This window comes from Equus asinus, chromosome 11 (genome assembly GCF_041296235.1).
Source record: "Equus asinus isolate D_3611 breed Donkey chromosome 11, EquAss-T2T_v2, whole genome shotgun sequence".
NCBI classification, from domain to species: Eukaryota; Metazoa; Chordata; class Mammalia; order Perissodactyla; family Equidae; genus Equus; species Equus asinus.
The window spans coordinates 14,193,273-14,205,399 of NC_091800.1; the positions used below are offsets into that span (position 1 = coordinate 14,193,273).

Below are 12,127 nucleotides of genomic sequence, written 5' to 3' on the forward strand. Positions count from 1 at the left end.
GCTGAGGAAGGTTTTCCCTGAGCTACCGTCTATTCCAGTCTTCCTCCATTTTGTATGTGGGTTGCCACGACAGCATGGCTGACGAGTGGTGTAGGTCTGTGCCTGGGATCTGAACCCACGAATCTGGGTTGCTGCAGCAGAGCGTGCTGAACTTAACCACCATGCCATGGGACCAGCCCCATCACTAACCTCCAAATCACAAGTAATAGGGCATTTTGTGCCACTTGTTTGCCTGATTGAAGCTTGCAACTCAGTAGTATTTTTGTTTTATAGGCTAACAATAACTTCGTTTATGGTTTATTAAACGTAATTTAACCTTTTTGATTAAGTATATTGAACTAGCTAGAATAAGTTTTCCCTTATAATAAATGACTTAAAACTAATTTTCGTGCTTCTGCTATTTTAATACTTTCTCTGCCAAGGGAGGAAATTGGAAAACCCCAGTTAGTGTGTTTCAGCCAATAAATATGTGTTTCAGTCAGTGTTAGGATGCAGTAAGTTAGTGTGTTTCAGTTAGTAATCTCTGGATTAAGTGCCCCCCTTTGCGACCTATAGCCATATTAATTTACTTGCCTTTGGCCAAAGTTCTGTGTTAATTAAAAATATGAGATGTTCTTATATGCATGCGTATAAAATAATTCCTGATTTTAGGCATTATTGATGTCATAATAGCAGCTGAGTAGTATGTTAAGTGTGTAGATCATATGTTGAAGAGATGTATCAGATTGTAATAAAAAATAACTTTATTTTTGACTCTCACTATACCTTTGAAATTTATTTAGTGGGAGCTTCTTCCCCTTTCCAGTTGATAAAAACTTCGGTCTCGTGAATTTCCTGTTTAGTCTTGCATGAAATAACAAAACACAGCCTCAATTCAATTAGAATGTTTAGTTCCCTACTGCTTTGTGGAACTTTCCTTTAAATTATCTTAAAATAATTACCGAGTTATCCAAATTAAAGAGAGAATTCTTACTCATGTGGTGGGGTTGAAGAAGAATCAGAATAGAGGAGGATACTACCCCCAAGTGGAATTCTAGTGAGAGAAGAATTAATAGTCTCTTACTACTTAATATTCACTTTATACAAAGAATTATAGTAGACATTATAGAGTTAAAGTTTGAAAAAATACAAATCTATGTTTAACTTTTGGGTTTTCATATTTCTTCCTGTTTTACTGGGAAGACTCTTAGATAATTAATAATGAGTATAGTTTTTGCCTTCTTCATTATTCAGTCTGATTAAGATTGTTTTTATTCTTACTTAGCTCAGCAGCATATCCCTTCTTCATTTAGCTAAGTTGATTTGCTCAGTGTCACTCAAAGTGACTTTGTAATTTCCAGTATTGTACTTTTGTTGATGTTTCTTTTTAATGTGGATCAACTTCTGCTTTTTTTTTTTTTTTTTTTTGGTGAGGAAAATTGGCCCTGAGCTAGCATCTGTTGCCAGTCTTCCTCTATTTTATGTGGGGTGCCGCCACAGCATGGCTTGACTGGCGGTGCTGTGTCTGTGCCCGGGATCTGAACCAGCAAACCCCGGGCCACTGAAGCGGAGCACGCAAACTTAATCACTGCACCACTGGGCCATTCCCTGGATCAACTTCTTGAAAGTCCAGTACCACTTCTTTCCTTCCAAATTAAACAACAACAACAACAAAAATCTTATATGTTTCTAGACAGATCTATTCCAATACTTTAAATTCCAAATATTTGAGAATTAACTCTCGTGATCTATCATGCTTTGTCTCGCACTTCCTCTGAACAAACTCCTTCTCAATAGCCATGTTTTTTTTGTTTATTTGTTGATTTATTGCCTTCACCCCAGTGTTTTTCTAGCTCAATATTTTAGAGTTACTCAGTGACATCTTTTTTTTTTTTTTTGGAAACGGCATTAACCTGGTGCAACAGTCAAATAACTAGCATTCTTAGAAACACCTTTTATGCAGGTGACTTTGCAGAGTGTATTTATGTGCAGCCCAATGTGGTGAACACATTCATTCAGTGAAATAGTGCTACTTTGATGCAGCAATAACTAACACTCTTGGAAAAACCTTTTGTACATGTCAGTGGCATCTTTTTAATTGTCTTTATCGTTGTCTTCCATATGAGCTTCAGCACTATGCCTTGTAATCCTTAGGCTTAGAAATTTTAGGAGCACCGCACGTCACTCAGAAGTGTATACTTAATTCTTAACTTTTTTGCTTGAGATAAGGCCAAAAGCATGAAAACCAACATTTCCAGGTTGTTTTGTTCCTTTTCTAAACTTAGTTGTCCTATTCTTTCAGTACTAAAGAAAAACAAAATATCTTCCTGTCCCAAAAGGTTGGTGTAGCCGTCTGGTTTTTGTTTGGAGACAGACAAAACAGAGTGAGGGAAGAGGTGAGACAGTGGAATATGAGTTCATTCCCACCCTCGCTCAGTTCATCTGGAGTTCAAACATAGCTAGAGCAGGAGCATCCAGTGGTGGTAAGGGTGTGAGCCTAGAGCATTAGTAGGTTATGCTTATCTAACTTTCTGAAGAGTCTAATGAAAATTATTGTTAGGAAATTTTAATTTTGCATTTTTTGTGTGATTTACAGACAGATGCCAGTGTCAAGGCCATATTTTCAAAAGTGATGGTTATTACAAGTAAGTTGTCTCAAGTATATGTGAAATTTAAAGTTTAATTGAAACATTCTTTCTGATAATTTAAAGTGTTTCATGGACTTCATTTTAGACTAAATATATAGGAAAAGCTTAAAGTGTTTTTGGTTGACTTTTCAACAGACAGCTCAGCCTCAGCTTTCCTTTTTTTCTGATTTTCATTTACTTTGTACTACACAGAATTTTTGTTTTGTGTGTGTGTGTGTTGATGTGAGCAAGAGCTGGAAAAGATTTATTGCATAAATTTATTTTTGAGAGTTTATTCAAATTATTACATAATCTTACTGTTAAAGTTGAATCTGTGCTTTGGTGTTGCTTACTCTAAAGTGAATCTATCTGAAGGTAATTTCATTCTCAGCCAAAATTTAGAGTGAAAGATATACCTAATAACTACAAAAGAACTTCTTTGAAAAAAACATAGTAATTTTTCTTTTTGCTTTCACTGATTTCAAATAAAATGTTATTTAATTGCATTTAACAGTAAATACAAAAGGATTATGTAGCACATCTTATCTTTGTTCAGTGCAGGAATAGGGCAAAGGAGGTGTTTTTGAGGGCATTTGCTTTTCCTCCCACCTAGAGATCGCTGTGTGTAGCAAATGGACAGAGGGAGATTCAGGAGCATCTGGAGGAATGCATCTCCTCAGCCTCCACTTGGTAGTAATGAAGAGATCTTAGGTGGATTTCTGAGATGTTAACAGACGTTGCAAGATGGTACGGAAGTAATAGTAAGACACTGAAGAGAACAGGAACCTAGTTTGCTGGGTTTTAGACTAAATGATAGGACTTTTAGCATGAGTAGAGCTTTAAGACCAAAATATCTTTTCGTCTTGGGCCATTAAACATAAATTAGTTTTCAGTCCCTTTGAGTAACTTAAAGCAAGTGATTTTGTGCTATTGCTTTTTTATAACTATCTCCTCAGTAATTTGGCCATGGACACCATCGCCTAAAGGAGATCATCTCCTATATTCTTTCTATTTTTTACAACCATCAAGTACAATATTTGCTTTCAAGAAGTACAACATTTCCCCACTTCTGTTGGAGAAATGCTGGTATCCTGCAGGTGTTAACAGTGTTATTAGAAATAAGGGTTTCATGGTCAAGTGCATTTGTAGAATGCTGAATTAAAGGGTTTTTTGGTTCCCTACCTCTTTCCTCCCTCCATCTTTCTCTCCCTCCCTCCTTTTCTCTGCACCCCCGTCACCCCCCTCCCCCCATGTCTCTCTCTTTTTGTTTTGTCTCTTAAGTGGTAAGCCTTATTGTAGCCTTTAATATGATGCCTATACTTTATCAGGGGTTATGAAGTACCATTTTCCAAAACTGTTTGAAAACAGTACAGTAGATTTTTTTCTTTGTATTATAGAAACATGGAGAGGTCATACAGTTAGATATTTAGGGGGAAAATTTACTACATTCAAAGATCTAGCCAAGACATAAAATGGAATTTCAAAGTTGTATATGAACTTGAAGATTGCATTTACTGTATTCCTATTTTAAGATTCAGTTGGATTTCTACTACTTTTATTATAGTCCATATTTCTATATTATAATTTCTTTTATTAGAAATATCTTAATCTGGTTCTCTATAACAGTTGTGAGTAGCCAGAAAAAAAGATATTGGGATCAACATTTTATTGGCTTTCATAAGTATCTTGATACAGTATGTATTAGGAGAGTAGTATAAAACTCATAATTGACTCTACAAGGACTCATCCTTTCTCATGCAGTAGTGGCTTATCCACCGGTAACACCTGGAACATGTTGCTCAGCATGTGTCAGTGCCAGATAGTGTACGTGTGTATGAGAGTTATCTCTGGTTTAACAACAGATAACACAACACAGGAAAATAGTTTCTTAAGGGTAAAACTTACTGATCGATCTTTTGCTGTGAATTACAAGAAAGCAATGTATGCAACAAGCTCAAGGGGACAGTAATAAAATTGGTCTTATTTAGCTTGAGATTTAATGCCCTTAAAACTATAAGGAGTCTTTTAGAAATAGCCAGTTCAGTATTTCCCTGCATAGATGTTCCTTCACAATGATCTCGTTTTGTGTTTCTAGAAAGTAGATTTTTATTTGTGAAAATTGACTGTTGAAGGTGAGCCATAATTTGTCTCATTAAACTAAACTGAATTTATCTTAGAATTATTAATCAAAGTAATAAAAAAAAGAAAAATGTTAATCTTTAATTATTTTGAGAAATTTCTAAAATTGTATTTTAATTTAATTTAAGGAAATTTGCCAGATCCTGGTAAGGCTCAGGATTTCATGAAGAAATTCACACAGGTGTTAGAAGATGATGAGAAAATAAGAAAACAATTAGAAGTACTTGTTAGTCCAACATGCTCCTGCAAACAGGCTGAAGGTTGTGTGGTAAGGAGAGAAATTTAAAAGAGCTAATGTTTGAAGAAACCCTCAGATCTTTTTTTTGTCCTCTTTTATAAAATAATTTATATTCGTTATGTAAAATTTAGAAAATATCGTAAAAATGCCAATATAGATAAACTATAATCCTTCTATAGAGACAGTTGCTGTTAATATTATGGTGTCTGTCCTTCCAAAATAAGATCATATTATACATATAGCTTTGTACACTTATTTTCATTAAGTAGTCTTTTACAGTATTAGATTTAATAGCAACATAGTGTCCCATTGAATATACGTACCATAATTTATTGGACAGTCCACTTGTGTTACACATTTAGATTTTTCTCCAAGTTTTTGATAAATGTAAAGAACACTTTAATATCTTTATAGCTAAATAATTTTACACTGTTTTGATTATTTCTTTAGGATATATTCAATATTGGCCAGTATCGTTGTTGAAAATAAGCAAAACTCAAACAAACAAAAACTATTATTTTGTTAGGATTTGTATTTTTTGGTTGCTAGTTGTCTGGCCAGTTTTTCTCCTTGGATGTATTAGCCATTCATATTTCTTTTGTAAATTGTGTGTTTTTTATCTTTGCCTGGAATGATATTACTGATTTGTTTAGTTTGTCATGGCACTGTATGTTAATTAAAGTAAAAGTAATTTTCTATCAGTTGTAGTTTGCCTTTTCATTTTATTTATGATGTCCTTTAATACCGTAGTTTTATTTTTATCTACCTGAGTATGTCAGCAGTCTCCTCGAGGTTTTTGCCTTTGGTGTCCTGCTTACAAAATCCCATTCTATTGCAAGTCAGTGAAAATATTTACTAATGTCAGTATTCCTTAATCTGTTTGCCATGTGAGAGACTTTTTTAAAAAGAGATGATTCTTGGCTGCATTCCAGATTGACTAAATGAGAATTTTCACAATGAGGTTGAGGAATCTGTAGTTTTAACAAGCTCCCCTGATAATTTTGCTCACTGAAGTTTGTGTATCCATTGACCCTTGGTTTTATTCTTTTCTGTTTGTTTTGGAATATTTTTGGCATAAGGTATGAGATAGGGATCTAACTCTGTTTTTATTCTAAATGTCTGTCCAGTTATTTCAATACAGTATAGTCAATAATCTTTTTCCTACTTACTCGAAGTGTTACCTTTTCTCATATGCTGAATTCTTAATCTAGTCTCTTTTCCAGACTTGTTCAATTCCTGTTGGTTTATTTATTCCAGCACCAGTACTACATGGTTTAGTTATTGTAGGTTCTTAACATTGTACTGTAATGTAATCATTTAAACATACTTTTGTAATATTTAAAAAATCTACATTACAGCGTGAAATAACTAAGAAGTTGGGCAACCCCAAACAGCCTACAAATCCTTTCCTGGAAATGATCAAGTTTCTCTTGGAGAGGATAGCACCTGTGCACATAGATACTGAATCTATCAGGTATTTGTATATAAAAATATTAAATTTTCATTACTGTTCATTCATTCAGTCAGTCAGTCAATCACTATTGAGTACCTGCCGTATACAAGGCACTTATCTGTATAGATTTATGTATATACATGATGGCTATATACTACCTGTATATATATCTATTCATATATATGCATTTATGTGTGTATATATCTGTATTAGTTTCTCCTGTTTAAAGTATTGCTTCAATTTGGGGGAGAAATCATCAGTCTACACCTGTCTATTACCAGTGTACCAGGAATTCCTCTTTTTAGTTAGCTTGCATAAGTTAGGTAATAACAAATGAATTGTAGTTGTACTCTCAGGAAAGGTAAACGAGGTGAATATATTGTAAAGTAACATATGATGTATTTTCACAGACATTTAAGAACTGAAAATCTTGTTTTTAAAACAACCCTCATTTAAAGTTTCAGCTTTGATATCACCTGACTGGGACATCTTGGAAAGTACTTTGTTTTTATGTCTGTACTCTCTTTTATAAAATGTGAGAAGAGTTGTTTTTTTCCAAACATTTTTTTAAAATGTTTCAACTGGTTGAAAAAAAATAAAGTACTTATAAAATACGTACAGCATACTGATTTACTAGTCATCACTAGTATCTTTCAGAGATGTATTAGAATCTAAAATAAATAGTACTAATGGTATATTCTATATTCCTATATGCTGTGGAGAGTTTTTGTTGAGGAGGGCATAGGGTGTATCTTTTGGGCCCTGACACCACCCACCCCTCTGTAGAGTAGAGAGACCCTCCTTTGGATAGCCATTAGTCACTTTGGACTCCTCTTCCATCAATTTTCATTTGAAGAAGGGGTTTCTGTGGTTTGAAAAACAAAACAAAACAAAAAGCTAGAACCCTGTACGTTAGTACAAGGAAGAATCTGAGTCAGATTGAAATTCATTAATTAAATAAATAATCCCCATGCCTTCTCTATTCAAGGCAGTGCTAGTTAGGTGTTGGCAAAGCATACTTTCTGCTTTTCATCAACCTTCTGTCTAGTAATGCAATAAAGAATTTTTTTTTTTCTCCCCAAAGTCCCCCAGTACATAGTTGTATATACTAGCTGTAGGTCCTTCTAGTTGTGGCATGTGGGATGCCGCCTCAGCATGGCTTGATGAGTGGTGCTGTGTCTGTGCCCAGGATCCGAACAGGTGAAACCCTGGGCTGCTGAAGCACAGCGGGCGGACCCAACCACGCGGCCACAGGGCCGGCTCCGGAATAAAGAGTTGTAATCAGTAGATTATATTATAGTTCCATAAAATTAGTGCAGATGGTGTTCAGATAACTGAAAGAAGATTTCTCCAAGGGGGTAGTATTTGACCTAAGAAGAAGAATTAGTGAGATTTTGTTTCTACAGAGATGGGAGGAGTATTCCAGGCATTGAGATTAATGTAAGCCAAGCTAACTACATAGGGAAGAACAAGAATATTTTGAAAATGACTGCCATCTATTTAAGCTACAGTATGGAGAGGTATAAAGTGTTGTGAGATGATCCTAAAAAAGTAGTTGGGATCAGATTGTGGAAAGCCTTTAAGATCTCACTTTAGAGCTATTACTTTATTCTTTGGTCCGTTGAGAATCACAGATGATTGCTGACGGATAGGAGGAGGGAAGTAGAAGAGAGAGATTGCTAAGACGTTATTATAATTGTCTATGGGTGGTGGTAGTGGGATGTAAAGAACAAATTTGAGGAAGGTTTTAAAAGAACAACCCAGGTTATCATACTGGAAATGAGGAATAAAGGTGAACAGGAGTCAGACATAAAAGTTCAAGTCCAAATGTGAAGAGAATAGTAACGCGTTGAGAGAGTGAAGGGAGCTGATTTTGAAGTAGGTGAGAAAGGATGTGCTTATTTGGGTATGACAAACAATTTTTTAAAAATAATCAAGGCAGGGTCTGGCCCGATGGTATAGCGGTTGAGTTCACGTACTCTGGTTTGGATCCTGGGCATGGACCTGCACACTGCTTATCAAGCCGTGCTGTGGCATGTGTCCCACATATAAAATAGAGGAGGGTGGGCACAGATGTTAGCTCAGGGCCCATCTTGCTCAGCAAAAAGAGGAGAATTGGCTGTGGATGTTAGCTCAGGGCTAGTCTTCCTCAAAAAAGGGGAAAAAATCAAGGCAAATTGAGTTTAATGTGAAACTGTGAGAATGAATTAGTTCCCTGAGCAAGAGATTGTATAGAAAGAAGTAAAAAGATCAAAAGATCATGGGCAGAACATTGGAATTTCCTTTTTTTTTTTTTTACAGTAGAAAAGTTACAGAAATGTAAAAGACCAGCTTATTGTAGTGTTTTGAAAGTTAAGGTGGAGAAAGTTTTCAGAAAGAACGCATATTATGGACAGTCAAAGAAAGTGAGGACCGAAGGAGGTCTTTGGCTTTAGCAATCAGTAAGTCATAGTGATATAGAAGATATGTCAAAACGTAACAATAACAGATGGTAGCAATTAGTGCTTATAATGTGCCTGGGATGATTCTAAACATTTTACGCTTTATGTTTTAACTCAAGTTACTTCTTAACTCTGTGAGACAAGAAATAATTATTATTCTCATTTTACAAATAAGGAACAGTGAGTTACAGAGATGCTGAGTGCCTTTCCCACTGCTGGGAAGTGGTGTTTGGCATTTAAATCCAGAAAGTCTGCCTCCACAGTCCTCTTGGTTACCCACCACGTATGTATGTATTAGGCCTCCAGAAAGATGGCATTCTTAGTCCCCACCAGTAGTCAATGAATGTCCAGTTCACCTAACTCTCCACTATAGTGGCTATTGACCTTTTCAGTCTTTGCCATTTTGTAGGTGAGCGATGGTACTCTTTTGTTAAAAAAATGGTATTACTAATAAAATTGAACATTTTCTTCCCAATATTTCTTTGCTAATTGCATTTCTTTTTTTTCTATGAGGGACTTGGAGGAATTGTCTTTTTTTTTGAGAAAGATTAGCCCTGAGCTAACTACTGCCAAATCCTCCTCTTTTTGCTGAGGAAGTCTGGCCCTGAGCTAACATCCGTGCCCATCTTCCTCTACTTTATACATGGGACACCTACCACAGCATGGTGTGCCAAGCAGTGCCATATCCTCACCGGCGAACCCCGGGCTGCTGAGAAGCGGAACGTGCGCACTTAACTGCTGCACCACCGGGCCAGCCCCTCTTTTTCTTACTGATAAGAGTGCTTTATAAAATAAGGCTTTGAATCTAGTTCAGTTGCCTTTTAAATTTGTGCTTGACATTAGTAAACGTTAAGTTATAGATCGATTTAATTATAATCTATCAATTGTTTCCTTTATGGTTTCTTTCTGTCTTTGTTATCATTAGGTGGTTATGTTTTTTTACATCTAAATCTTTAATTGGTCTGGAATTGATTTTAGCGTAAGATGGAGGAAGAGATCCATACTTGTTTAAAAGCATATGATAGCTTGTTGTATCAACTCCATTTATTGAAAAATTGATTCCTTCTAATTTGATTTGAAGTGTTCGCTTATTATAGCATAAATTCCTGTATGATTTGGACTCTTAATGGACTTTTGCTTTGATTCCTTTGTCTTTGAGGTTTTTTCGATACACTTTTATTTCATTGAGAAAGTTCTTTCATTCCTCCTCCCCTAAAATTTATTGGCTGTTCCAAAATGTTAATTAATTTTTCCAGATGGGCCATAGAATGTATCTGTTGAATTTTGTTCCGCATTAAGTTGTGTTCCCCTGAGACATTTATAGATTTAGTGAAAAATGCCATTTGTGTGATACTGTGTTTCCATCTTACCAAAATATTTGTTGATTATTCAAATCTCTATGCTCCCTTCATATAATTTTAGAATTTACATATAGATTCTGTGCACTTAAAACTTTTTATTCCTAGTTATTTTATATATTTTGACTTACTATTGTGAATAGATTTTCCCCTCTCTGTATTTTTTCTGCGGCTTTGGCTAATAGGAAAGTAGTATTGATTCTTTAGTTTTTTGTTAGTGTCACCTCACTGAACTCTTAGTATTTTTTAATAGTTTCTCAATTGATTCTCTTTGATTTTCCAGGTTGATGCTTCTTCTCACAGATCTTTTGACTGGCCCTTGTTCTTTGGTTATTAGCTCAATCGTACTTCTTCAGAAATGCTTTTTTCTGACTATCCTGGCTAGAGAACTTCACTTTTTGTCTTGGCCTTCTTTCTAGTCCTTATTGTTCCTGATTTATCTTTTTCATGTATTTGTTTACTTAATTTTGGCCCTCTCTCACTAGACCGAGTGTTTCACGCTTGTAGTCATGGAAGAAAATAATGAGTTTAATTTTGGATATGTTGTATTTTTCATTCCTATGTTACATGTAGGTAAAAAACCTTAGGGCTGCTGAAAATATGGGAAGAGGATTCAGGCTGAAGATGTTTTGGGAGATAATTGGAGTTATGAGAATCGATTAATCAGGGAAAATGGGCAGAAAAGGAGAGGAAACATCCTCAAAGATACCAACTGTTAAGGGGATGATAATTTAAGAAGACCCTGCAAGGGAGATGGATGCATTTGACTCCTAGGTTTACCTTAAGTTTGGATACATAATATTTTTGTAGAAACATAGATCTACTAAACACTTTTAGGAACATTGAATAATTCAATTTTCTTGTATTTTGATACATACTATGTCTTTAACCTGGTATTTTTGGGTTTTTTTTTTTTGGTAAAAAAAACCCTATCAGTGTGAGCGACTATTTTAGATAATTGACATTGCATTACAAATGTTTCTTTTAAAATAATGTAACCTTGTTTTTAGAAGAAAATTTGAAAATAGTGTGTTTCCTTTTTGATCCATTCTAATGTTCTAGTGCAGTTTTATTGTATGTCTGTTATCTAGGTATTTTTACACATTTCAGGAGCAGGCCTCTGTGTTTCTGGCTCTTACAATAGTGTTTGACACACAGTAATATTTGGTAAAGTTTGAAAGTGCTTAGTGTTGTCATTTATCCTTTATTCCAGTATACAGTGTTCTACTTTCTGGAGCAGTCAAGTATTTTGATAATTAGAAAACATCTATCATTCATGTGTTTGGGTATAGGCCTTCTGTGGAAAATACAACAATAACAATATAGATAGTGCTAATAAAGCAAAAGTAAAATTAATAGATAGCAAATCAAATAACATTTTGACTTTATTTTCATGGACAAGGGAAAATACTCTTTTTAGAGAGAACTGTCTCAAAATATTTGTAGGCATACCTTGGAGATATTGCCAGTTCACTTCTAGACCACTGCAATAAAGCAAATATTGCCATAAACGAGTCACACAAATATTTTGGTTTCCCAGTGCATAAAAAGTTATGTTTACACTATATTGTAGTCTGTTAAATGTGCAATAGCATTGTGTCTAAAAAAACAATGTACATACCTTAATTAAAATATATTTTATTGCTAAAAAATGCTAATCATCATCTGAGCGTTCAGCGAGTCATGGTCTTCTTGCTAATGGAGGGTCTTGCCTCACTGTTGGTGGCTGCTGAATGATCAGGGTGGTGGCTGCGGCAATTTCTTAAAATAAGACAATAATGAAGTTTCCTGCATTGATTGACACTTCCTTTCACGAATGGTTTCTCTGTAGCATGCAATGTTGTTTGATAGCATTTTACCCACAGTAGAACTTCTTTCAAAATTGGAGTCAG

At 35.0% G+C, this 12,127-nt stretch overlaps 1 protein-coding gene across 18 annotated transcripts in view; it reads left to right on the top strand.

Moving 5' to 3' along the window:
- PDS5B (PDS5 cohesin associated factor B) overlaps nucleotides 1–12,127 on the top strand; it is a 194,120-nt gene that overhangs the window by 107,869 nt on the left and 74,124 nt on the right. For all 18 annotated transcript variants that reach the window (XM_070520496.1, XM_070520487.1, XM_070520493.1 and 15 more), the window contains 3 exons: nucleotides 2,576–2,624; nucleotides 4,874–5,013; nucleotides 6,342–6,457. In XM_070520496.1, coding sequence (XP_070376597.1) covers nucleotides 2,576–2,624; nucleotides 4,874–5,013; nucleotides 6,342–6,457 — 305 coding nt within the window. The remainder of the gene's footprint in view (nucleotides 1–2,575; nucleotides 2,625–4,873; nucleotides 5,014–6,341; nucleotides 6,458–12,127) is intronic.